The following is a 26,334-nucleotide window of genomic DNA, read 5'->3' on the forward strand; positions in this document are numbered from 1 at the left end:
CAATTCCTGAAAAACTTCTTTATTTCATTAAAAAACAGTTTATAGTGCTCATAACCAACTGGGTTATTGCCCTTTACAGAGTGCCAACTCCTATTTAGAAGAGTTCTGTGAAGGCATTTTAAACTAACAATTATCTGTCAGCAATGAAATGGAAACAGTTCTTGTTCACAATAAGAAACATCCATATTGTCTTGCCCTTCTCACAGAACCCAAGCCATTCCTTCTTCAATTTCCAGGCCATAATAAGCCAACCTCATCCTTGCTCTTAACTCATTCTCTCTCTCCCTCCCCTGCTCAGCCATGGGTCATGTTCCTTCTGTAAAGTCTTCATCAAATATTTACTTCCCCTGGCAGTGCCTCCCTGCCTTGGGCTCTATGGGAACTCCTTCACCTTACAAGCCACAAAAAACCTGGAATAACATAATCATGCAACTCTTGCATTTTTAGATATTAAAATTATTCACAAAGAAAAAAAAAATCAAGCTGTTAAGCAAAACAATTTTACATAAAAGGAAATATAATTTAATACTATCATTTAAGGAAGAGCAGCAGGGCCCGTGTGAGGGAACACAGAGGGGCACTCACATCACTCTCCTCCCGCGGGGCAGGGTGGGCACGGGGGAGGGCAGCGATTCCTGGCTGTAGATGCCACTCTCACTGGGGGAGGAGCCCTGGGAGGGGCAGTCCCCGGAGCCATCCAGTTTAGCTGCAGGGTCGGGGCTCTCCAGGTCTGCAAGGCTGCTGCTCAGCTTGGCCCTCTTCTTGGCCGCGCTGTTCCGCAGGGAGCGCAGGGAATTCTGCATCTGGCCGGGAGGGAAAAGGGACAGGGGCAGACAGTGCACAGGGAGAAACTGTGTTAAGCTAAATAAAGTACATTTCTGAGTGCTCAGTCCAATTCTCAAGTCCCTGATGGGCAATGTGACCACCACTCACTCGGGTTATCACATTAAAACAATCCCTTCCGTTATTTTACTTCACAGGAGGAATTATCCTGCAAGCAAATGCAGCTTCCCGAGGATGCTGTATCCCTGCTCCACTTCCCAAAGCACCAGGACAGACTGTTGCACAAGTACAGCAACTGCTGTATGTTTTCTGACAGACTGAAGGGAGGGTGTGAGGGCTCACAGCACACACAGAGGGACCCCAGGCTTTCCCCAACAAATCTGCACAACACACAGTCCCAGAACCATGGAATGGTTTGGGCTGGAAGGACCTTAAAGCCCTTCCAGTTCCAGGGACAGGGACACCTTCCACTAGCCCAGGTTGCTCCAAGCCCTGTCCAACCTGGCCTTGGACACTTCCAGGGATCCAGGGGCAGCCACAGCTTCTCTGGGCAACCTGGGCCAGGGCCTCCCCACCCTCCCAGGGAGGAATCTTCCATATACCCCATCCAAAACTATTCTCTTACATGCAGAAGTAAATGGTGCAATCAGTGCCCAGCAAGCACAAGATCCTACTCAAATAAGCAGGGAAACCTACAATTACTAGAGTTTGATGCTACTGCATGTTCTCCCTCTTTTTGCTCAACATATTTCACATAAAAAAATTCCTCCTCTGGCTGTCTCCCACCTCAGCTTCCTTTCAGTGGGGACCAGAGGACAGAAGGTACAGACAGAAAGGCAAAGCCATGGAGTCACAGAATCCCAGGATGGTTTGGGCAGGAAGGGACCTCAAAGTTCACCCAGTGCCACCCCTGCCATGGGCAGGGACACCTTCCACCAGCCCAGGCTGCTCCAAGCCCCGTCCACCCCGGCCTTGGACACTTCCAGGGCTGGGGTGTTCAAACACTTGCAGGGCTGGGGCAGTGCTGTTAAAAGTGTGTTTTACCACATTTAAACCCACCTCTTGCTGGTCCACCTCCTGGGCATCCACGTGCAGCTGAGCCAGCCCCGCTGCCAGCTCCCTGCCCAGCTGCCCCAGCCAGGCGTCCTGGCTGGCCCCGGCCCTGCCCAGGCGCGGGATGGGGGGCACGGGCCGGGCCCCGGGCAGGCCCCGCCGGGGCAGGGGGGGTCTCACCACCCTGGGCTGCAGCTGCAGGGAGGGTTTCTCCAGCACGTTCTCCCCTGGGGAACACACAGTCAGGTGTCAGGGCTCTGCAGGGGAGGCACGAACAGCCCCAGGACAAACTGCCCACCTCGGTGCTGGGTCACACCCCAGAACTGCTTCTGCCACGAAAGGAGTGCTCAGAACACACCTGTGCAGCCCCAGTTACCAACTTAGTCCACTTCTACTGTCTCCTTCCTTTAAGAAAATAACAATTAGTGTTTTATGCCTGTGCATATCAACACAGAATCACAGAATCACAGAACAGCCCGAGTTGGAAGGGACCCACAGGGATCATCCAAGTCCAACTCCTGGCCCCACAGGAAAAAAACAGAATAGTATTTGTGATAATAAGCTCTTATAAGTCCCTTTAAAAAGTAATTACCTTTCTTAATGAAGAAAAGAAAGACTCATGCCCTAACAAACTCCCTTGTAATTCTGTAACAATGAAGTTACTCCAAAACACACCAAAAAAAAACCATTGAAATTTATGTGGAAAACACGGAGAAAATCAGCAAGTGACAACCACATCTACATAATAAAGGCACATTCCAGGGACAGGTGACTCCCAAAGCATTCAGTTAGAAGTTTGCTACATGTGCACAAAATATGGGTCTCCAAGAAGATGAAATTTCAAACAGATTTCTTTCATTTGATGTGGAAGCTGTTACTTTGTTTATAGGAGCCTCCTGAGTGATTAGGAATCAATTTAAACTAAACAAAGAGTAGAGACCTAAAATAAGATTGCCTTTAGTAAGTGTTTGAAAGAAATCAGCTAAATTGTTTAAGCAACTGTGATTAAATAATGTTAAAACTATTCAAGGTTATTATTAAGGTTCACCAATGAGTACAGGAGGACTTCAGACAGGACATCAGAGCACAGACAGCAGTTTGTGCCAGGTCAGTGTAAATTGGGATGAAATCAGCACCAATTCTGCTCATGAGAGATGCAGCTGTTTGTAAGCAGGTTTTAACAAGCTGTTCTGAGTGGGGGCAATCTGATGTGTCCATTCCCAAATGCAATTCCTGCTCGTGGAAGGTGTCCCTGCCCAAGGCAGGGGCTGGAACTGGCTGAGCTTTCAGGTCCCCTCCAACCCAAACCCCTCTGTGATTCCAGGATTCAAATAAATGACAAAGTGCAGGAGCAACACTTTCCTTGCACGTGTGTTAATTAGAGCATTAACAATGACAGGTATTCCTTATTGGCTTTCTCTGGAAGTGCTCCATTTTGGGGGTTGGTTTCCTTTTCCTCTGAGGACAGCCCTTTCCCTGGGACAGCACTGGGGAGGAAAGCAGAGCTGAAGCACACGGTGCTTTATGGCAAAGGCTTCACTTTTCAGGAGGAGCCTGCAGGGCTGTGAGCAGGGCAGCTGGAGATCCCTCCCATTCCTGGCACTGCCCAGCTCCCTCTCACCTGCCACTGGGGGTTTTCTGCCCACTGCTTGAAACCCCTCAAAATCCAACCCCCAAATCCCTTTTTGTCACACCGAGAACGTTCCTACCTGTGTTGTCTCCCGACTTTGGGCTGAGCAGCTGCTTCTGGGAGCCAGGTTTAGGCAGCCCCTCGAAGCTTTTGCGAGGCCAGGAGTTGGAGAGGCTCATGGGATGGTCCTGGGCCCTCCTTGGAGATGCAGCTGGAGAGGAGAGGTGCTTGGGACTGTTCCTGGGGGAGGACAGGGGGTAGCAGGGCAGGATGAAGGTGCCCTGGCTGGCACTGAGGCCTTGGAAGGACATGGTGGGCTCTGCCTGAGTGCAAAACCCTCTCTGGGTCTTGCTGGGAAAATTTAGGCTGGAAGAAACTGGGCAAAGGAAAACAGAAGAGTATTTGTGATAATAAGCTCTTATAATAATAATTTACAATCAAATAACGCATCACAAAAATAAATCACGGTGAAATGTCACACCATAACAATTTACCAGGAAACAATACACCATAAAAATTCGCAATAATACACCACAGTAATTTATAATAAAAGAATACATCATAGAAATAATTTAAAATTAAATAATACTAAAATTAAATAATAATAATTTGCAATGCAGTAATACACCATCTAGACTGTCAAAGCCTGAAGGTTTTACCCAAGCAGGCAAATCAAGTACCTTCATTTTGCACTTTGCATTGCCCCTCCAAATGTGAGTTTAAGCCTTAAACTAATTCTCAGGCTTGTTTTGGAGAACTATATTTAAAATAAAAGGATGACACAAGTAGGTCAAACACAGTTCTGATTCTTTTACAGAAAAGGTGGTGCTGTAACACCCTGATAGAGTCAAATATCAAAGGTGGGAGCTGTAAATTAACCACTAATGAAAATACACAGGAGGAGGCACAAATATGTCTGACCAGGGACTGGAAAGCCTTTCAGTAACAGTTGTTATTTCTTAAGGCAGCAAAGAAATCAAGAGGTAATTCCAGAGTGCCATGCACTGACTTAGGACACTGTCACAACCCACATACCTTTGTCCTGCTGACAGTTGTTCAATCCCAAAAGCTGTAACTCCGAGTCCACACTGCCACTCTTCCCACGTGCCTGTGGGTATCCAAGTGTCCCACACTTCCCTGAAATTTGGGGCTGGTGAGAGCCCATAGCACCTTCCAAGAGCAAACACAAATGACTGGCTCAGAAACACGTGGTGTTCAGCAAAGAGTGCACAACATTTCCTGGTGAATTAGGACTCTGTGCTGCTCTGAGTGTAAAATCCAAATACACTGCGAGTATTTAATTCCAGAGTCTCTAAGCAACCCCCTAATACAGCTCAGAGGGAAAAAGGGAAAGGACTGGCTGTTCCTCCAGGGCCCTGCTCCAACCAGGAATTGTAGGGGGGCAGAAGAAACCCCGAACAATCCCCTCTTTGAGCATGTGACAATAAAGGGAAATAAACACCTAAAAACCCCCAAACACAGCGAGGGAGCAGACTTGGCAAGGCCTCAGGGCTGCTCACAAAGGGCCACGGGGAGAGAACAAATCAGGTCTGGTCTTGCCCAGGCTCTTGAGGAGCCTTTTGGCTCCTGAAGCACCAAAATGTGTCTGTTGTGTGAGGGCAGCTGGAACCCTGCCCTGCTCACACTCACCAGCACAAACGGCAGAACTCCCGGAGTTCACTTCCACACCACTCTGCAATAAAGTCCTGGAAGCTCTTTTTCTACTGAAAAATAACTCCTGGCTGGCTGGGACTCCTTGGGAGGGCTGGAGCTTCGGGGAGTGAAGGAAATCACTGGATGCAGAGAACTGTGGGCAAGAGGAGAACAAGCTGTGTGTGAAAGGAAAGCACATTTCCCTGCCCTGGGCAAGCAGCAGGGGCACAGACAGCATTATAAGTGCAAAACATCCTGGTAAAGGTTGTCTTCTCCCAGATATTCAAATATTTGAAGCATTAGAAAGCATTTCAGTCATTTTCCAGGTCTTAAAATAATACAGGTTAGCAGTATTCACACACTGAGGGGGAAAAAAACCCAGCAAAATAAACTGGTCGTGAATGGTACTATTTTAAGAATTAAATTTTAAGAATTAAATTTTAAGAATTAAATTTTAAGAATTAAATCTTAAAAATTAAAATCTTAAAAATTAAAATCTTAAAAATTAAAATCTTAAAAATTAAAATCTTAAAAATTAAAATCTTAAAAATTAAAATCTTAAAAATTAAAATCTTAAAAATTAAAATCTTAAAAATTAAAATCTTAAAAGTTAAATCTTAAAAATTAAAATCTTAAAAATTAAAATCTTAAAAATTAAAATCTTAAAAATTAAAATCTTAAAAGTTAAATCTTAAAAGTTAAATCTTAAAAATTAAATCTTAAAAATTAAATCTTAAAAATTAAATCTTAAAAATTAAATCTTAAAAATTAAATCTTAAAAATTAAATCTTAAAAATTAAATCTTAAAAATTAAATCTTAAAAATTAAATCTTAAAAATTAAATTTTTAAAATTAAATTTTGAGGGTTTTTTTTTTACTTTTTTTTTTTAACATAAATTTTGACATTTTGAATTATGTCCATTAGATGTGGGAGTGTTTAAACAGACAACAAAATCCCAGAACAGAACAGCTACTTGAGCTGTGCAAACTTCAGGTTTAGTCAAAAAGCTGGAGCTGGGGATATCAGGAGCTTGTACTGAGAACTGGGCAAAGGTTAGGGGAAAATCTCAGTAACAGCAGTATTTAGCAAAGCAAAGATCATGCTTTAAATGAAGGTTCCTGATTTAATTAGTGAAATCAGTGATTTACATCATCTCCAGGCTGCATTTCCTCCGCTCTCCCCTTTACAGACAAGGCTGCACAAGGAGAAGTCTGAGCAGAAATGGAAATATTTATTCAGTATTGGAAAGAAAAGCACCATGTTCAGCCTGAAAACCCCTTTATTCACATCCTGCTGTGTGAATGGGGCATTTGTAGTCTAACACCTACATAATACATTGATTTATACAAATAGTTATTTTTCATTTCACTGAACGTCTCAGTTCACCACACAAATGGGATCCTCTGACTGGGAACTTCACAGACACTCTCGGAATATCAAAGTGCAGTTCTCCACAATTCCATGATCTCCCCAATGCACAGCCTGGCCCACCCAATCCAAGTTGTTCTGGACAGTGAGAGGCCCCCAGAACAGCTCCCAGCTCTGCCAAACCCTCCCTGCTCCAGGAGAAACCTTGGGGTGACTTCACAGATTGTCCCCCAAGTTGCGTGTCTGGGTCAGACAAACAGCAGCCAAATGCTCTGGTTTAGTGTCTTTAAAGGGTTTAATTAATGTTGTAATGGGGTTTCACAAAAATATCACAAAGGAAAGCACAGAACTTCAAACTTGGGAGGAGAACCATGACCACGAGCACACACTAATTGGTTTAAAGTCCTTATAATATTTAATCTATCACACAGAGAAATAGGAGTGGTTATGGAATATAGACAATATTAAATAAGTAGTTAAATAATGAAGTTTGAACAAAACCTTTGGGTCCTTTCCAAGTAAAGAAGAGACACGAGATACACACTCGAGCCCAGAGAAATTCCACCCCCATATCCTGCCAACAAGGAAAAAAAATAAACCTCATAATTCAAACTTTTTAATTACATATTCCTAATTCTCCTGAGACTGTTCCCATTAAAAATGGAAAATGAAGTCACATGAGGTACCTGTTGGCAGTAAATAAACAAGTGAAGCCTGGTTTTCCATTCAGTGCTTTAAAAGCCAAGCAGTTCCCAGAGGCAGCTGAGCTCCAAGGTCCACAGCTATGTGGGCACTGGTTCTTGGGGGAAACCCTTCCCTGGGCCTGGGAGGGGGGTTGTGGTTAACAAAAACGGCCACAATTTTATCCTCCCCTCCAAAACCACGCTGTGATTTCCTGTTGGCATTTCCCAGGCTCGGGTGGGAGTCGTGTCCAAGTCTCCAGCCTGAGGCACCCTCAGCAAAGCCACCAAAATGCCCCAAAGCTCAAAACTCCCCATGAAATCTCCTCCCTGAGAGCCGGGGCTAAAGCTGCTTAATCAGCCTGCAGGGATTAGACTCTCACTGAAGTATTTTAGGACAAGTGCTTAAAGCACAGCAGGGTGGGGGAAAACTGAGGGGGCCTCCACAGCAGGCAGGCCCTGAGGGACCCCAGGGGCCCTTCACACGGGGGGACAAAGGGCAGCAGGAAAGCAGAGAAGGGGTTTGTCCCGGGTTATCCCGGTTGGGATAAAAGAGATGAAACCTCGGCATTCCTGCCCCTGGGATCAGCAAACAGCATTTCCCATCCACAGAGCTTCCAGTCCACAACTAAATGTCACTTGTCCGAGTTCCTGTGGCCTGGTTTCAGCTGGGATGGAGTTAATGTTCCCCTCAGTAGCTGGTGCAGGACAAACTTAGGCCCCATTTTTCCACATGGACAAAGCAATTTTTGCAGAAGGAGTAAAGTAAAACACTGCCATTATTGTACAGCTCCACTCAGCTGTTCCAGTCCCAGCTACAGGGATAAAAACTCTGCTTCCCTGTGCACAAATTATAATTACAGCATTACTAATTTGCTAAACATGGGCTTGAGGACAGCGGGAAGTAAAGGCAAACCCAAAGCTGCCAGATGTTCCAGGGGAGTAGATGACAGCAAAGGGATTTCTCAGAAGGGTTCCTATAGATTCCACCAGTACCACCATTGTCAGGCAATATTGGAATCCATCCACCAAAGGAATTATTAACTTGGTTACCAAAGCACTTGAGAGTGACCCATCATGGAATCACAGGATGGTTTGGGTAGAATGGACCTTAAACATCACCCAGTTCCACCCCTGCCATGGGCAGGGACACCTTCCACTATCCCAGCTGTTCCAGACCCAGCCAGACAAAAGGTTCTCCTGATCCAACACCCAGCAGCATCAACCACAGGCTCCCAGGGAAAAGACCTACAATACACAAATACAGAATGGTATCTCCCCAAAATACTCCTGCAGCCTCCAGAAAGGCCAGAGCTCCTGTGCCAGTGCCACCCCAGGTTCCCAAGAACAGGCAGCCTTATCCCACTGACTCTGTGTGCCTCTGATCCTTGCTAAAACAGAGAGCTGTTGTTCCATAAATCTGATTTCACACTTGCACACCCACTGAGGTCCCCACAAAGCCCAGCTCTGAGGTTCTCTGTTAGGGGATCAGGATGGAAATGAGGAGAATTCCACAGTGTTGCCCAACACTGCAGTTATGGGAGATCACAGAGGTCACAAGTACTTTGTGACAGGGCTGGAAACATCGGAGAGATGTTCAAGTGCTCTTGTTTCCCCCAAAAGGGAACCTTTGGGTACCAAAAGGCACCTCCAACAGCAGATGCATGGTCTGTGTTTCACAGGGGGTAACTCTTGCCCTACAATAATCCCTAGGCATGGTGTTTTCCATACAGTACACTGAATTTCCAAGGAAAACACGGGAAGGCTCAGCTACCAATAGGTCAGTGAGAACTCTGTTAGCTCATTCTGGGGTAACCACCTTGTCCTTCACGTTACAGAGTCAGAGAAGATGAGAGTTCAAAAGGGAATCTGGGATTGCTTGCAGCATTCCTGGACTCACTAGTGTGACCCCTCATGGATGGCAAGGCTGGGAAACCACTGGAGAACCAGGAGGTTTGGTCACAGCAGGCTGAGTTCAACTACTTGAGAAATGTTTCGTCAAGAACCCAATTAACCAGCACTGACAGAATCATGGAATGCTTTGGGTTGGAAGGACCTCAAAGCCCACCTCATCCCTCCCCCTGCCATGGGCAGGGACACCTCCACTATCCCAGGCTCATCCAAGCCCTGTCCAACCTGGCTTTGGACACTTTCAGGGACGGAGAATCCACAACTCTCTGGAGAAGCTGCCAAGCCCTTGGAGTCACTGTGCTTTATCTACCTTTTATTTTTAGTACACATTAACTTACACATGTTTTACTTCACATCTTATCTGATCAGGAAAGTCTAGACATGGCCTTGGACAGCCACTGTGTAACATGACCCTAAAAATCCTGGCAGGAAAACTGCTTTAAACATTAAGCTCCTTCCATGCATCCCTTCAGCCACAGAATGACTCCAGAAGTTAATTTTTAAGCAAATTCATTTCAAAGGAATGTCTGAATTAATAATTAATATTTTAAATGTCAAGTCAAGTACCAGAATTCCATGCATGATAAATGAATTTACCTCACTGGAGGGAGTTAAGGGGAGATCCAGGGCTGCCTTCCCACACACACACTGATTTCTGGATGCCCCCAGCACAGGAGCTTTATTTATACAGCTCATGGCAACCTCAGTTCAGAAGGGCTGTCCCAAGGACGGGAAATTCTTGGGAAGGAAATCTTCCCTGGGAGGGTGGGGAGGTCCTGGCAGAGGTTGCCCAGAGAAGCTGTGGCTGCCCCTGGATCCCTGGAAGTGTCCAAGGCCAGGTTGGACGGGGCTTGGAGCAACCTGGGCTGGTGGAAGGTGTCCCTGCCCATGGCAGGGGTTTGAAATGTGATCTTTAAGATCCCTTCCAACCCAAACACTCCATGATTCTATGACTGACACCATCTCTAAATGCACTCTGAATATCAACAGAACAGAATCCAGAAGTGAACTGCTTTCTCTCCCTCTCTCCAGGGTTGGAAACCTGGGGCACTCCTCCCACTTCACAGGGATAAACACAACCACGTGCACAAAAGGTTACTTCCTTTTAGAAAAGGACCATCTCCAGAGCACCTTCCCCCATTCCAAGCTCCAGCCAGGCTTTGGTGCCTGTATTAACTTGCTTTGTGTTCAGAAAACCACACAGAGCAGCACCACAGGGCTCAGCCCAACCTGCCTGGAGAGCACTGGCAACTGATATTTCTACAAGCTGCCTTAGTCAATACTGCAAAACTGCTTCAAAAAGAAAACCCTTCTTGCTCTGGAGGTGTTTCCTACATATCTTGGTGTCCAGAGCCTGTTTGTAGGTATCCCAAAGGAACTCAGCTGCCTGATTCATCAACTCAAAAAGACACAGATCTCTTTAGGGGCCTGAGTTAAAGGTAACACAGACACCAAGGAAGGGATGAGCACGTCTGCATTCAGGTCTAGACATGAACTTTGGGGTTTTACAGTACAGAAACATGAACTCACATTTATTTATGCTCTTGAGTTTCCCAACAGCCTGGCTGCAGAGGAGCACTCACTGTCCATGACCTCATCCAGCACAGCAACAAGTTACCAAGCAACTGGGAATTAAATTCTCACTACGTAAACGTGGCAGGAGGAATCTCCTCTGCACAGCCTTTGATTTTCCGGGATCTCTTTGCTTCAGCTCAGTCACAGGAGGTTGAGACATGATAAATCAAATGTGTCCACTTATAAAAACCCCAAACACCACAGAAAACCCACCACACACCGATACCACTCGTGGGGGTTGTATCTAAAACACGTGTCACAGCACCACTGCCAAAGGCAAAACGACCTGGATGATATTCCAGAAACTCCTTCCCTTTCCAGCTGCTGACTGGGTAAGTGATAAAATCAAAACTCAGTCAGAATCGCTGTTCCAGCCTGACCTACATTTTTCCTAGTGAGCTCAGCCTGAGCAGCAAGAGCCACCCAGGCATTTGGCAGCCTCCAGGTTTATCCCAGGGCAGTCAAAGAGCCCTGGCTCAGCCCCACTCCAGAGCTCTGCCTTCAGAGCCTGAGCTGAAGGAATGGGTCAGTTCTCCCCCAGACAGCTTCAGGACACTCTCAGCAGTCAGGCAGGTGCTCTCAAACACAAATATACAGAGAAAGGCTGCGTTTTCCCCACTCTTGTGCTCATTCCCTGGGGTTCACCTGTCACTGCTGACATGCCAGACATATGTCACTGTGGTCAGGCCTAAGAAGTGCCTCGGGGAGCCCAGTAATATCAAAAATTATGTTTATTAAGTGATAAGTTGTTTGTTTAAATCTGATACAAGGAATTCCCAAACTTGCACTCCCAGACCGATGTGAGGGTACAAATCCTTGCACATAAAACACCAGCCATCCCTCCTAAATAGCTGCCACTTAACAAGCCTCTGACAACTTTCCAACCTCCCCTCGGAAATGCCTTAGGATGAAGGATGCCAGGGAGTTACATACCTGCTCCACACCCTTCGGGAACGGCATCCTGACTCCCGAGCCACCTTCCCCGTCTCCAGCCAGCTCGGATTCCCACGGCAGCTTGTTCTTCCCTCTCCCGGCGCTCAGGACTCTCCTGGGGCTCATCCCTTGCTCGGCACACTTGGAGCCGGGGCCGTGCGGCGCATCTTCCCCGCCGGGGCACCCGCAGCGAGCGCTCTGCGTCCTGCTGCCCATCAGCAGCCACTCGGTGTCGGCGCCGGGGGGCTGGCAGCGCCCGCGGCAGTGCCCGGCGGAGGGCAGGGGCAGGCCGTACTCCACGAATCCCTGCTCGCCCAGCCTGGGCAGCGCCTTCCTGGCCAGCCGCGCCCGCACGGCCCGCACGGCCCCCGCGCCGCCCGCCCGCAGCTCCAGGGCGCCCACGGCGCTGAAGAGCGCCTGGGTCCCGCCGGCGCCCATGGCCGCGGCCAGCGCCGCCAGCGCCTCCAGCGCGGCGTGCCGGACCCTGCGCTTCGCGTCCAGCAGCGCGGGCGCCAGCGCGGCCGCCAGCTGCGGCAGGTCCAGCTGCTCGCCGGGGTAGGTGAGCAGCGCGGCCGTGCACGTGTTGAGCAGCTCCTCGCGGAGCCGGGCGCTGCGGTGGCGCAGCAGCCGCTCCTGCAGCAGCAGCCGCAGCACGGCCCGCGGCCCCGCGGCGCCCATGAGGCGCAGCAGCAGCCGGGCGCTGTCCCGGCGCATCGCGGGCTGCGTGTCCCCGAGCGCCCGCGCGGCCGCGGCCACCAGCGGGGCGAGCACGGCGGGCACCCTCCGGCCGAGCCGCAGCGCCAGCAGCCGCGTGGCCTCCAGCGCGCCCCGCGCCACCGCGAAGTTGGGGTCGCGCAGCAGCGCGTCCAGCAGCGCGATGAGCCCGCGCAGGGCGGCGGCGGGCGCGGCGCTCAGCGCGGCCGGGCTGCAGCCCTCCAGCGCCCGCCGCAGCTGCTCCACCGCCCGGGCGCGCCGCCGGTAGTCCCGGGGGTCCAGCAGCCGCGCGCGGAGCTCGGCGGGCACCAGCGGCAGCTCCGCGCGGCCGGGCGGGGGCGAGTCAGCCCCGTCCTGCTGCGGGTCGAGCGGCTCCGAGCCCGGCTCGCCCCGCGCGGGGCCGGGGGGCTCCGCGTGCCCCGAGCCCTCCTGCGGGCCGGGCGGCGCCGTGCCCGGGTCCTGCCGCGGGGCGGCCGGGCCGGGGGGCTCCGTGTCCTTCGCATCCCCCCGCGGGTGGAGCGGCACCGTGCCGCGGCCCTCCCGAGCGGGGCCGGGGGGCTCCGTGTGCCCCGAGCCCTCACGCGGGTCGGGGGGCTCCGCACCCTCCTCAGCGGGGCCGGGGGGCTCCGTGCCCGGAGCCTCCTCAGCGGCGGCGCCGCGCTCCCAGGCGCGGCCGCGGCCCCGCGGTCCGTGTGCGCTGGATCCCGGTGCCGATGCCGGCCCATGTCCCGGCCCGTGCCCGCCGGGCTCGCCCATGTCCCCGGCCCGCGGCCATGGGGCCCCTCAGGCCCCGCCCGGCAACGCCGCCGTCGCCAGGGGGCGCCGCGCACCGCGCCGACGCGGCGCACACCACGCCGCGGCCACCCGGGGGGGGACACGCACATATCTCCGCGCCGTCTCCTCACGTCGCGGAGGGTGAAACGGGGCGCGACTGCACCGGCGATGGAGCGCAAAGCGGTTCTGAGGGAGCGACGAGGACAGGGCACCGTAGGGAGCGGTGGGGAAGCGAACCAGTAATGCATCCCCCCCGCGAGCGGTGCAGGTGATCCCGGCCGGGAAGGGGCAGGGGTGGGTGTGAGCGGCGTCCCGGGCGCTGATTGGCGGGCCGGGCCGGGCGGAAGTGACGTCGCGGGCGGTGAGGAGCGGAGCGAGCGGCGCTGCGGCCGGGCCGGGCCGGCACCGGGACAGGTGGGACCGGGATAGAGCACCGCGACAAATCACTGGGATAGAGACCGGGAGAGCCGCGGTACAGCGGGCAGCGCCGCCTCCTGGCGCGGGGTGCAGCGGGAGCGGGCTCGGGTGCTCGGGGGACCCGCCCTGGGGAGACCCCCGTGTGAGCCGGCAGCGGCGGAGCCCGGCAATCCCGGGAGGGTTTGGGTTGGAAGGGACATCAATCCCGTCCCGTTCCACCCCTGCCGTGTTCAGGGACACCTTCCACAGGTTGCTCCTGGTCCAGCCTGGCGCTGCCGGGGATAAGGGGCAGGGATGAGGGCACAAGAGCCGGTGGTGTTTTCATGGAATCCCGGAATGGTTCGGGCTTGAATCCCATTCCACCCGCTGCCGTGGGCGACACCTTCCATAGGTGCTCCCAGCCCCGTCCTCCCTGCGGGCACTGTCCCAGCCCGGCTCCCTCAGCCCCTGCGCAGGCTGGCTTGGATTTGGGCACCAGCGCTGAGCACGAACACACGGAGAGCGTCAATTCCGTCAGCAGGGCGCTCTCTGTATTTCTTTTTTCTTGCCCTTTTTGTGTGCGGGGTGTCGGACCCGAACCCAGCCCGGCTCTCAGGGTGTGGTTGGGGTTTGTGCTGTCTCGGGACTCCCAGAACCAGCCCAGTGGCTTTGCTGCCCCGCGAATTCCGGGCTCTAAATCGGGGCTTGGCAGGCACTGAAATTCCCCCTCGGGGCACAGAAGTGCCCGGAGCTCTCCCTGCTGGTTCCTGCTCTGTACACACGCTGCGTTTTGGCAGAGTCAGATCCTTCAGTGAGCCAGCTCTGCCGGGTAACCTCTTTATTTCCAATAACTTGCTGCTCAGGATGAGTTTTAAGCCCAGCCTGGGAGAATCTGACAGCCCAGAGCCCCGGGGTGGCCACTGATGTGAACTGGGGGCACAAACCCCTGTACTGGGGTACAGTCCAGGGCTGGGTCGTGTTCCAGCTGCTGGTTCCTCCTGAGCAGTGGAATAAATACCAGCAAACTGTGGTGTAGGTGTGCAGGGGGTGTGAGAGGTTCTACCAGGGTGCTACAAAAACTTCAATTGCTGTAGAGAGACTTAAATATAGTTAGTTATAATTATATAGTTATAAAGCTGAGCTGTGACCATTCCTTTTCCCTGCCACGTGTCTGTGTTTGTGCAATCAAGTTTTGCCCAGAGCACAGACACAAAGGGGAAATAAAGTGTTTTGGCTGCTGAACAGCTTTTTTTTTTAATTCATTTTTTTAATTCCTCCAATTTGTGCTGCAAAACTCTGATAGGGAAAACTTTGTATATTATCATGCCTTTTACAGGTGTGCTTAAAATACTTCCTTTCAGTTATTTTTTTCTACTGTAGCACTATAATAGGAGAGCTTCTGTATCTTTCCATGGGTAGGAGGTTTCCCTCCCTACCTGTGATCCTTCACGTCCCTGTCAGTGCTTTCTACTCTGCATTTAAACCTTGACAACCCCTTTTGTTCTTTCAGATGAAGCACTTCTAAGTGGGCTCCCTGCAAGGGAGGTGTCAGTTAAGGAGCTCTAAAAATGATGAACTTATTGTTGAGATAGAAGGAGTGAGAGCTGGGAGATCATTTATCGAATTGCCATGAAATCAGCTGTTCAGTGAGGGCTGGGGGGGAACAGTGGGGCTGTTTCTCATGGTCCAGGAGCTGACACATCCCCCCCTCCACCTCTGTGCAGGGATGGGGCTGAACAAAGTGGTGGGCAGCACCTTGGAATGGCAATGCTGCTGCAGTTAGAGCAGGTACCCAAGTGCTTCCAGTGGAACCTTTGGGAAGGAGGGTTTTGTGGAGCTGTGGGGAGGAGCAAGACCCTTCCCTCTGCACCCCTGGTGATGGTGGGACTGTGGGTGGCTCTCAGGGCTGGGAGGGGGTGAAGTGCTGATAACTCCAGGGTGTCCACCTGGGTCCTGCTCCCTCAGAAGCTCTGGGAAGCTCCTCAGCAGCTCCCACCGTTGTCTCCTGATGGAGGAGGCAGGCTCAGCTCCCAGCATTCCCCAGCTCTGGTCTCTGCCACTCCACAGGGATGTTATGGCAGTGAAAGCCATGAGGTGAGGTGAGGTGAGGCTCTCCTGAGCTCCATGCATCCAGAGCACAGGAGCCTCTGCTCCTGCTTTTCCTGCCCCTTGACTCTGTGGGGCTGGTTTGCAGAGGAAAGGCATGGAATGGGAATGGAGAGGTGGGCCCTGAGAGGGAGGGCCCTGCCACAGAGGAGAGGGAGAGGGGGGCACAGCAGGGCTGGGCTGCTCCCCAGGAGCACTGAGCAGGCAGGAGTTGGGCTGCACAAAGGAGTTTTAGAACTTTTAAAACTTGGTCTAAAATAAGCCAGTTTTATTCTTCAGTTCTCTCTTTATTTTTATTTTAGTCACTGTTCAGTTCTCTCAAATCCCTGATGTAGAGTCATGGAATGTCCTGAGCTGGAAAGGACCCCCAAGGACCATCCAGTCCAAGCCCTGGCCCTGCCCAGGACACCCCAACAATCCCCCCTGTGCCCCAGAGGATCATCCAAACCCTCCTGGAGCTCTGGCAGCCTTGGGGCCGTGCCCACTGCCCTGGGGAGCCTGGGCAGTGCCAACCACCCTCTGGGGGAAGAACCTTGTCCTGAGATCCAACCTGACCCTGCCCTGGCACAATTCCAGGCCATTCCCTGGGTCCTGTCCCTGTTCACAGGGAGCAGAGATTGAGCTGCCCCTCAGGAGGAGCTGCAGCCCCCGCTGAGCTCTGCCCTCAGTCTCCTGTTCTCCAGCTGAACAACCCAAGTGCTCTGAGCTGCTCCTTGTATGGCCCCTCCAGGCTCTTCACGTCCTCATGTCCCTCCTTTGGACACCCTCCAGCAGCTTTAGATCCCTCTGATATTGTAGTACCCAAACCTGAGGCTGCCCCAGTAGAATCCTGTCACATAGTCCATGCCTCAGATAACAGGCATTTCACTCCATAACAAAAAAAAGTGATGGTTGAGTTGTGTTGTTGATGTGGAGGTGGATCTGGCCCAGGCTGTTAAGGTCCTGGATTTAACTGGTGTGAAACAGCATCGCACGTGAGGGGTTGGAAAGGTGAGCTGGGATCAGTAAACCTGATCAGATAACAGCAGAGATGGCAGTGCTTGTTACATGTTACGTGTGGCACGTGTGTGGGTGGAGCCCCAGTGACCGTCCCTGTGTCCCTGTGTCCCTGTGTCCCGCTCAGATGGACCCGTCGTCCCCGCCGTACCTGCTGGCCAAGCTGACCCCGCTGCACTCGGAGCAGCTCCTGCAGGGCCTCAACGTGCTGCGGCAGCACCGCGAGCTGTGCGACGTCGTGCTGCGCGTGGGCGACGCCAAGATCCACGCCCACAAGGTGGTGCTGGCCAGCATCAGCCCCTACTTCAAGGCCATGTTCACCGGGAACCTGTCGGAGAAGGAGAACGCCGAGGTGGAGTTCCAGTGCGTGGCCGAGGCGGCGCTGCAGGCCATCGTGGAGTACGCCTACACCGGCACCGTCTTCATCTCCCAGGACACCGTGGAGTCGCTGCTGCCCGCCGCCAACCTGCTCCAGGTGAAGCTGGTGGTCAAGGAGTGCTGCGCCTTCCTGGAGAGCCAGCTGGACCCCGGCAACTGCATCGGCATCTCGCGCTTCGCCGAGACCTACGGCTGCCACGACCTGTACCTGGCGGCCAACAAGTACATCTGCCAGAACTTCGAGGACGTGTGCCAGACCGAGGAGTTCCTGGAGCTCACGCACGCCGAGCTGGACGAGATCGTGTCCAACGACTGCCTCAACGTGGTGACGGAGGAGAGCGTGTTCTACGCGCTGGAGTCCTGGATCAAGTACGACGTGCAGGAGCGCCAGAAGCACCTGGCGCAGCTGCTGCACTGCGTGCGCCTGCCCCTGCTCAGCGTCAAGTTCCTCACGCGCCTCTACGAGGCCAACCACCTCATCCGGGACGACCACACCTGCAAGCACCTGCTCAACGAGGCCCTCAAGTACCACTTCATGCCCGAGCACAGACTGTCCCACCAGACCATGCTGATGACGCGGCCCCGCTGCGCCCCCAAAGTGCTCTGTGCCGTGGGGGGCAAGGCCGGGCTCTTCGCCTGCCTGGAGAGGTGAGGAAGGGATGCAGGGAGGGGTGGCCATGGGGTCTGGGATCACCCCAGGGCTCCTTGTCTGCCTGGAAGGGTAAGGAATGGCCACATGGAGGGATGGCCATGGGGTCTGGGATCACCCCAGGGCTCCTTGTCTGCCTGGAAGGGTAAGGAATGGCCACGTGGATACAGGCAGGGGTGGCCATGGTGGTTGTGGTCACCCCAGGGCTCTTTGCTTGCCTGGAAGGGTAAAGAATGGATACAGGCAGGAATGGCCATGGTGTCTGGGATCACCCCAGGGCTCTTTGTCTGCCTGGAGAGGTAAGGAAGGGATACAGGGAGGGATGGTCATGGAGGTTGTGATCACCCCAGGGCTCTTTGCCTGCCTGGAAGGGTAAGGAATGGCCAAGGGGGTGGTGGCCATGTGTGACTGGGATCACCCCAGGTCAGGGTAACACACTCCTTGTGTAACACACTCACACAGCTGTGATTTCAGAGTAATGAAGGCTGGAAAAGACCTTCAAGTCCCCCCATATTTGCAGGGTGTAGTTGCTGCTTTCCTTCATAAGAACTCTTAAGCAGGTTTGTGTTTTTTTTTTAACAAGCACAAGCACAATTCAAAATGCTTTTGTATTTCATGAGTAACCTGAAGTGCTGGAGGGTTTTGCTTGTGCCAACACACATAGCTGTGGAATCATTTTCATTCTGTTGATTGAGTTAATAACATGGGTAACTGAAGTTTGTGTCTTGCTTCTTTATCGTTTCAGGTATTTTCATTTTACGTGATTTTCCCCATATTTATTATTATTCAAAAAAAATCACAAAAATTAACTTAATATGCTTCCTGATAACTCAAAAATCCTTGGAATTTAAACAGACTTATTCAGAGGAGAGCAAAGGAGAAGAAAAGGAGGCTCAGGGAGGACCTTCTGGTCTCACAACCCCCTGACAGGAGGGGGGAGCCGGGGGGGGTCGGGCTCTGCTCCCAGGGAACAAGGGACAGGAGGAGAGGGAACGGCCTCCAGCTGTGCCAGGGGAGGCTCAGGTGGGACAGGAGGAGGAATTTCTGCCTGGAAAGGGTGGTGAGGCCTTGGCAGGGGCTGCCCAGGGAGGTTTGGAGTGCCCAGCCCTGGAGGTGTCCCAGGAAGGCCTGGCCGTGGCACTCAGTGCTCTGGGCTGGGGGACAAGGTGGGCATCGGGCACAGGGGGATCCATGGGCTGGGAGGGCTTTGCCAGCCCCAGGGATCCTGGGAAGGGGTTCTTGATCACGATACAATCCTGATTTCAGTCTGTAGGTGCCCTGTCTGTGCTGGCAGGAGCAGGTAAGTGCCCATCCTCTCTTCCCTGGATTCCAGAAGGAACCTCCTGTTCCATCACTGGGGAGACCCCTGAGGCTCATCATGGGAGCAGAAGGATTGTAACAGAGAGAAGAATAGTTTTGTTTCCCCAAACTGGTGTGGCTGGGTTTGCTTTAACATGGCATTAACATTTCCAGAACTGGGAGTTAAACTGTCTGTGTGTCTGCTTAGATCCATTTATACAAATATATATATATATACATATGTGCATACACACAAAGTGCTTTGATGTTGAGTGCCCTTATCAGTTCCATGAATGTTCCCTGTGCTCAGGGACTGCCTGAACTGGTTCCCCAGCTGGATTCTGGGATGTTCATTTACTCCAAGATGCTCTTTTCCATGACAGTGCCACGTTTGCTGATATGAATATACTCTTAAAAACCTGGGAAGAACCATATGTTCCTTTTCCCTGTGTTCAGAGAGGTTGTCAAAATTATTTAATTTTTGAGGTTTTTCAGTTAATTTATAGGGACCAACATTAAACTACATGTTAGGTTTATAGATTTAAAAAATAAAGGGGGTTTTGTGGTTCATAAAAAAATCTGTTTGAGTGAATAAACTTGTCCTCTGATATTCTTCAGCTCTGCTTCTCTCCCAGCCTCTTCAGTGACTGTAACAGTGTTACCTAGCAGTGTAATTTGGATTATTTTGATTTCTTTTTTGCTTCTTCATAACAAAATTCCTGAGAATGTATTTAGTCTACATTCTCTGACACCAACCTGGTGTTTCAGCAGCTCCTGCTTCTGGGTTCTTAGTGCCTGTCAGCTCTCCAGGGACCTCCTGCTCTTGGATGGTTCACATTTCCTCTCTACTGGAGAGCCTCTTAATTATTGAAGTCATTTATTAATTAAGCCATTTCGGTGGATTGACTAGACTTTATATCGAGCAGGCTCAAGCCACCGTGTTCTGAGTATAATTAGAAGGAAATGCATTTTAAAGACACATTTTTCAGATTACTTTGTTCTCCACTGACATTTTGTTGAAATTACAGAGCGCACGTAAAATGTGTTTATAAAGCTGCAAATTATACTTTCCAAGTGCATGTTTGTGCATAAATATAGAACGTGTCTCCTCCTCTCTAATTTTCTCTTCTCTCTTTGATCTTGGTGGCTGTTCTTTTTTTTTTTTCTTTAAACTTACCCTTCTCGTCCCTTGGGTTTTTGGTTGGGTTTTCCCACGTGATCCCTGTTTTCCTGTCCCAGCATGGAGATGTACTTCTCCAGAATGATCTGGTTGGGTTTTCTCACTTGATCCCTGTTTTCCAGTATGGAGGTGTATTTTCCCCAGGACAATCTAGTTGGATTTTCTCAAATGATCCCTGTTTTCCAGCATGGAGATGTATTTCCCCCAGGACAATCTAGTTGGATTTTCTCAAATGATCCCTGTTTTCCTGTCCCAGCATGGAGATGTACTTCTCCAGAATGATCTGGATGGGTTTTCTCAAATGATCCCTGTTTTCCAGCATGGAGATGTACTTCCCTAGAATGATCTAGCTGGGTTTTCTCACGTGATCCCTGTGTTCCCGTTCCAGCATGGAGATGTACTTCTCCGGGATGATGTTTTTGGGTTTCCTCACGTGATCCCTGTGTTCCCATTCCAGCATGGAGATGTACTTCCCCCAGGATGACTCCAATTAGGTTTTCCCACCTGATCCCTGTTTTCCAGCATGGAGATTTATTTCCCCCAGGACAATCTAGTTGGATTTTCTCAAATGATCCCTGTGTTCCCATTCCAGCGTGGAGATGTCCTTCTCCAGGATGATGTTTTTGGGTTTCCTCACGTGATCCCTGTGTTCCCGTTCCAGCATGGAGATGTACTTCCCGCAGAACGACTCCTGGATCGGCCTGGCCCCGCTGAGCATCCCGCGCTACGAGTTCGGGATCTGCGCCCTGGAGCAGAAGATCTACGTGGTGGGCGGGATCGCCACGCACGTGTGCCAGGGCATCAGCTACAGGAAGCACGAGAGCTCGGTGGAGTGCTGGGACCCCGACACCAACACGTGGAGCTCGCTGGAGCGCATGTTCGAGAGCCGCAGCACGCTGGCCGTGGTGGTGCTGGCCGGGGAGCTCTACGCCCTGGGCGGCTACGACGGGCAGTCCTACCTGCGCACGGTGGAGAAGTACCTGCCCAAGGTGAAGGAGTGGCAGCTGGTGGCCCCCATGAACAAGACGCGGAGCTGCTTCGCGGCGGCCGTGCTGGACGGGATGATCTACGCCATCGGGGGCTACGGGCCCGCCCACATGAACAGGTACCCGCGCCCGGGGCAGCCCTGCCAGCTCCACTTCAACCATCCTCAGTGCCCTGGGGGCGTCATAAACCCTCCCTCTGCTGTGTCAGCCTCGTGGTTCACCTGGGAGGGTGTGTTTTAACTCACCCGTGGGTTTGGGTTCTCTTGGAAATCCTTCGGAAGGTGCCCAGTGCTCCACAGCAGAGCACCGAGTGCCACGGCTGGAGCTGTGCCAGGGCAGGCTCAGGGTGGATCTCAGGACAAGGTTCTTCCCCCAGAGGGTGGTTGGCACTGCCCAGGCTGCCCAGGGCAGTGGGCACGGCCCCAAGGCTACCAGAGCTCCAGGAGGGTTTGGATGATCTCTTCAGGCACAGGGTGTGACCCCTGGGGATGGGCCTGTGCAGAGTCAGGAGTTGGACTGGATGGTCCTTGTGGGTCCCTTCCAGCTCAGGATATTCTGTGATTCTGTGAATAATTTGGATTAATTACTCAAGAAGTGAATCCTACACCTTGCCATGCAGGCTCCTACAAGCTCTGGCATTATACCAAGCTCAGTGCTGGGTAATTAACCACCTTTTCTCCTAACTCTGTGCTGCTGCTGATCTTCTCTCCCCCTTTTTTTTGCCCTGTTGTGCTCCTGGAGCTGCACTTGGACAGGGAACAGCTCAGTGCCACTAGTGTGTTAATGACTGACCATCTGTACAGCTCCAGTGATCACAAAAATTAATAATGATGACAATTCATTTCCATTCAATCCCTCTACTACCCTCAGTGTTGGATCAGCAGCCTCTTTACTGCTTTTCCTGAGGAATATAAATACACTCTCTACTTTCCTCTCTGAATGTTATTTTCAGGCAAACCTCAAGGAAGTTTTTGATTTGCTGTGTTACCCAAATAGATGCATTCTGGGTCTGCATTGTGTTCAGTTTTCCATGAGTTTATTTTTAAAAAAATTAGCACCAGACATCCTGGAAAGAGCTTTCACCTCTGAGGGAGCTTGGGTGGTTTCAGGGTGTGACCTGAAGGTCCAGGACAGTGGCACGAGGACATCAGGGAGGCTGAGCTGCAGTCAGTGTGTCAGGGGGAAACATCACAGAATCATTGAGGTGGGAAGAGGCCTCTGAGATCATGGAGTCCAAACTTAGACTGAAAATGTTACAAAAATATGTTAAAAAAATGGTTTTTGGCAACCCTGTTGGGCCCCTCCACCTGCTTTGGTTGTGGAAGGACCCTGGGACAGGATTGGTGCTTCCGAGGTGGTAACACAGAGTCTGTTGGTGCTGCAAAGCAGCTGCACCAGGGGATTGTCCATCAGCTCCAGCACCTGCCTTTGTGTTTCACTGTTCCTGTGCTGGGCAGGACTGGCTGTGCCTGTGACAGAGGCTGTGTTTGTCCCTGCAGCATGGAGCGCTACGATCCAAGCAAGAACTCCTGGGAGACCGTGGCCTCCATGGCTGACAAGCGCATCAACTTCGGCGTGGGGGTCATGCTGGGCTTCATCTTCGTGGTGGGGGGACACAACGGGGTGTCCCACCTGTCCAGCATCGAGAGATACGACCCCCACCAGAACCAGTGGACGGTGTGCCGGCCCATGAAGGAGCCCAGGACAGGTGGGACATGCAGGGGGAACTCGGGGGTCCTGTCAGGGGTGACCTGTCTGAGCTGATAGAACCTGCAGTTAAAGTCTGCACAGCACTGCACTTCATCTGGGGATGAAGGTCACTTAGTCAGCTCTGGGGAAGAATCTTTATCTCTAAATTCAGCTTATTAATACTGAGCTGTAGGTAAAATAACATGGAGTAATATTTCTGTTCTGCCCACTGCATTTGCATTGATTTTGAGGCCATTTCAGCAGTTCTGTGGTCACTGTCCTGCTGTGTTTGATGTGGACACTCAGGGGTGCAGCTGCAGCTCCTCCTGAGGGGCAGCTCAATCTCTGCTCCCTGTGAGCAGGGACAGCACCCAGGGAAGGGCTGGAGCTGTGCCAGGGCAGGCTCAGGTTGGATCTCAGGACAAGGTTCTTCCCCCAGAGGGTGGTTGGCACTGCCCAGGCTCCCCAGGGCAGTGGGCACGGCCCCAAGGCTGCCAGAGCTCCAGGAGGGTTTGGACAATGCTCTGAGGGACAGGGTGGGATTATTGGGGTGTCTGGGCAGGGCCAGGGGTTGGACTGGATGGTCTTTGGGGATCCCTTCCCACTCAGGGTATTCCGTGATTCTATTCTCCAGTCTCTTCTACCTCCCTGCCAAGGTGTTGTGGGACAGAACATTGTTTTATCACAGGAAAGGGCATGAGAGCAGTGAAAAAGGGGTGTCTGACCTGAGCAGAAAGGGCTCTTCCCTGACACCCATTTTCTTTAGGGACACCCCAGACAGGAGGCTGTTGAGGTGGAGGGGGGGTGGCTGCAGCCAGGAGCAGAGGTGCCCATGCCAGCCCTGTCCCAGGAGCAGAGGTGCCCATGCCAGCCCTGTCTCAGAGCAGAGGTGCCCATGCCAGCCCTGTCTGACAGCAGAGGTGCCCATGCCAGGTCTCACAGCAGAGGTGCCCATGCCAGCCCTGTCTCACAGCAGAGGTGCCCATGCCAGCCGTGTCTGACAGCAGAGGTGCCCGTGCCAGCCGTGTCTGACAGCAGAGGTGCCCATGCCAGCCCTGTCTGACAGCAGAGGTGCCCATGCCAGCCGTGTCTGACAGCGTTTCCCCCCGCAGGGGTCGGGGCGGCGGTGATCGATAACTGCCTGTACGTGGTGGGGGGGCACTCGGGCTCCTCCTACCTGAACACGGTGCAGAGGTACGAGCCCATCTCGGACACGTGGCTGGACTCCGCGGGGATGATGTACTGCCGCTGCAACTTCGGCCTCACCGCGCTCTGATGGAGGCGGGACCCGCCCGCCGCCCCGCTGCCGAGAGGGAGCCGGAGCTGCCTGGATACGATCCTGCCGCGGGCCCCGAGCTGCCAGCTGAGGAACCTGCCGAGGTTGGGATCAAAATGAGGACTTGTTTTCTTCCCATAATTGGCCTTTGTTCTTTCAGCAGCAAAGGGATGGAAAGCTGCTTCACCAGCTGGCTTTAGCTGGCCCCCTGTCCGCGGCAGTGGGGTTTAGGGAGCACTGTCCACGCCTGGGATCCGGTTGGAAACTTGTCCATCTAACCCTTTCTAGAGCTTTCCTCTCTTCCTCCTGCCTCCTCTGGAATATGAAGTTTACTGTGCTTGGGGTGAGAGCTGTGTGAGTGTGTGTGTGAGTGCAGGGTTTGCTGAGTGGTGCCTGGCTGTGGCTGCACACGGAGGAAGCGCCAGTGCTTCATGGGTTTTTTATGACCAGTAACTCAAGGGCTGCCTTGTTTCTGTATCTCAAGGTCTGTAAATAATAAATGCCATAGGATGTTGCCTGTACACTCTCCTTTGTTACCTGCTCGCTGGTAGGAGGGCTGGGAGGATCATTAGGAACTCCTTAGGGACATTTCCAGGGCAAGTTTCTTGCCTCTTCACGGCGTTTTTGGGTCTGATGGTGAGAAATTGCATTTTTAACTTTCCCTCCCGTTTTCTTTCTGTGGAGAAACGACTGCTAGATGGTCTGACTTCATCTTGCTGCGTGTTTTTGGTTGGAATGCAAGGAAAAATCCCAGCAGCAGCATTCCCAGCATGATGCACAGCAACCCCCAGAGCCCAGCCTGTCCCTCCTCCCCCCGAGCACACTCGTGTCCGTGTTCCCTCCTTTTTTAAAGAATGTATGGTCTGCTTCCTCAGAGTGTTCCCATCTACAAATGGTGCTAAATGTGGGGTTGGCAAGGGACCTGTTCCTGGTTTCAGTGCATCAAACACATTTGGGTTGTTCCAGTTCCTTCTTTGCTCCATCCCCCGTGCCTGCGGAGCTATCCCAGATCACACAGTGAGCTCCTCCCTGGGTACTGCAGTGGGGTTTTATTTCACATCTGTTTGTTGTTCCCATTCTCACAAACAGGGAGATCCCAGCTCGGGTTCTTCACACAGTTTTTTGCCTTTAGCACCAGTGCAGTGAGGTCAAAGCCCAGGGCTCATCCCAAACCCGGGTCCTGCTGAGGCCGAAGTCATCCCTGGGATCAACCACAGTGTCACTGTGTGACAGCCCAGAACTCGGTGAAAAGTGGGGCAGAGGGATAGAACCCAACGCTGTGAATTAGAACCTTTATTTAAAATAGAATTAAAATCGAATTTTAGCTAATTTAGACTATTTGGGGTTGTCCTCTGACCACGGTTACCTTGGATTTGTGTTGCTCTCTGTCTGCCTTTTGCCAGGCCTGGTACTGAGGAGTTTTTCTGCCTCCAGAGTTCCTTTCCCTTTGTTGTAACATGTTAAATTAATGTTTGTTTCTCCTTGGTTTTCAAGCCCACGTAGTATTATTTTTGACAGTGCAATAATATTTGAAATAGTTGCTTTAAAAGCCATTTCTTTATAATTCTGCTGAGCTGGGGGGTGTTGAATGCACTGGATTTATCCTGAGTTCCTGTGGAGCTGCTTGCAACCAGGGAAGCAGTGCTGGTCCTGTTCTTCCATCCTGGACACTCAGATTGAACTGGTCAAGGAGAGTGTTTGACCATAAAACATTGCTCATAAATAACAGGTTTTTCCAGAGACTATAAAATCCTTCAGGTCTGCTTCAGATTTGATAGAATTAAGCAGGACTTTAAATGTATATAAGGTAAACTGCATTGAAAACGCTGAAATTGTTGATTTAACCCACTAAGGATTCCAGTTATAGCAATAATAACCTGATTTAGTTATTCCAGGGCATCTCTTGGTAGGACACGAGGAGCTGCATGGCTGTATTTGCATGTTTGTATGTGGAGAGGAGAAGAAATCATGGAATCATGGAATGGTTTGGGTTGGAGGGACCTCAAAGCCCATCCAGTGCCACTCCTGCCATGGGCAGGGACACCTTCCACTAGCCCAGGTTGCTCCAGCCTGGCCTTGGACACTTCCAGGGATGGACCAGAATAAAAAATCCATGGGTCAGGTGGTTGTTTGTATAAACATCTTTCAATGGCAGCATTCAAAGCACTTAAAGCTGCCAAATGTTTTATTCTCATTCCCCAGGCAGTGGGACTGTTAAATCCCAGAGTGGTTTGGGTTGGAAGGGACCTTAAAGCCCATCTCATCCCACCTTCTGCCACGGGCAGTTCTTAGGGAATCATGTCC

General features: G+C 51.9%; 2 protein-coding genes across 8 annotated transcripts in view; one reads left to right on the forward strand and one right to left on the reverse strand.

Moving 5' to 3' along the window:
* Window positions 1-13,158, reverse strand: part of TOGARAM1 (TOG array regulator of axonemal microtubules 1) — a 29,432-nt gene extending 16,274 nt beyond the window's left edge. For 2 of the 5 annotated variants that reach the window (XM_051772086.1, XM_051772083.1), the window contains exons 1-6: window positions 11,588-13,158; window positions 5,117-5,273; window positions 4,502-4,636; window positions 3,546-3,842; window positions 1,843-2,063; window positions 586-803 (exon numbers count right to left, since the gene is read on the reverse strand). In XM_051772086.1, the coding sequence (XP_051628046.1) occupies window positions 586-803; window positions 1,843-2,063; window positions 3,546-3,842; window positions 4,502-4,636; window positions 5,117-5,273; window positions 11,588-13,057 (2,498 nt within the window). In that variant the 5' untranslated portion in view covers window positions 13,058-13,158. The remainder of the gene's footprint in view (window positions 1-585; window positions 804-1,842; window positions 2,064-3,545; window positions 3,843-4,501; window positions 4,637-5,116; window positions 5,274-11,587) is intronic. The other 3 variants (XM_051772087.1, XM_051772084.1, XM_051772085.1) reach the window with 2 other exon arrangements.
* On the forward strand, window positions 12,020-24,544 carry KLHL28 (kelch like family member 28). 3 transcript variants are annotated; one of them, XM_051772175.1, is made up of 5 exons: window positions 12,020-12,142; window positions 16,701-17,599; window positions 20,741-21,184; window positions 22,565-22,773; window positions 23,867-24,544. In XM_051772175.1, exons 2-5 carry the CDS (start codon window positions 16,701-16,703, stop codon window positions 24,028-24,030), a joined length of 1,716 nt encoding a protein of 571 aa, XP_051628135.1. In that variant the 5' UTR covers window positions 12,020-12,142; the 3' UTR covers window positions 24,031-24,544. The 3 variants fall into 3 exon arrangements, with proteins under 3 accessions (XP_051628135.1, XP_051628134.1, XP_051628136.1); XM_051772174.1 differs by lacking the exon at window positions 12,020-12,142 and adding an exon at window positions 13,411-13,489; XM_051772176.1 differs by lacking the exon at window positions 12,020-12,142 and adding an exon at window positions 13,492-13,547.
* Window positions 24,545-26,334: the final 1,790 nt, after the last annotated feature.

This window comes from Manacus candei, unplaced genomic scaffold (genome assembly GCF_025592945.1).
Source record: "Manacus candei isolate 608988 ecotype Guabito, Panama unplaced genomic scaffold, ASM2559294v1 h1tg000150l, whole genome shotgun sequence".
NCBI classification, from domain to species: Eukaryota; Metazoa; Chordata; class Aves; order Passeriformes; family Pipridae; genus Manacus; species Manacus candei.

Coding starts and splice junctions, on each gene's coding strand:
- KLHL28 (XM_051772175.1), top strand. CDS start 16,701: ATGGACCCGTCGTCCCCGCCGTACCTGCTGGCCAAGCTGACCCCGCTG. Junction 21,185..22,564: donor GGGCCCGCCCACATGAACAG/GTACCCGCGCCC, acceptor TTGTCCCTGCAG/CATGGAGCGCTACGATCCAA. Junction 22,774..23,866: donor CATGAAGGAGCCCAGGACAG/GTGGGACATGCA, acceptor TTCCCCCCGCAG/GGGTCGGGGCGGCGGTGATC.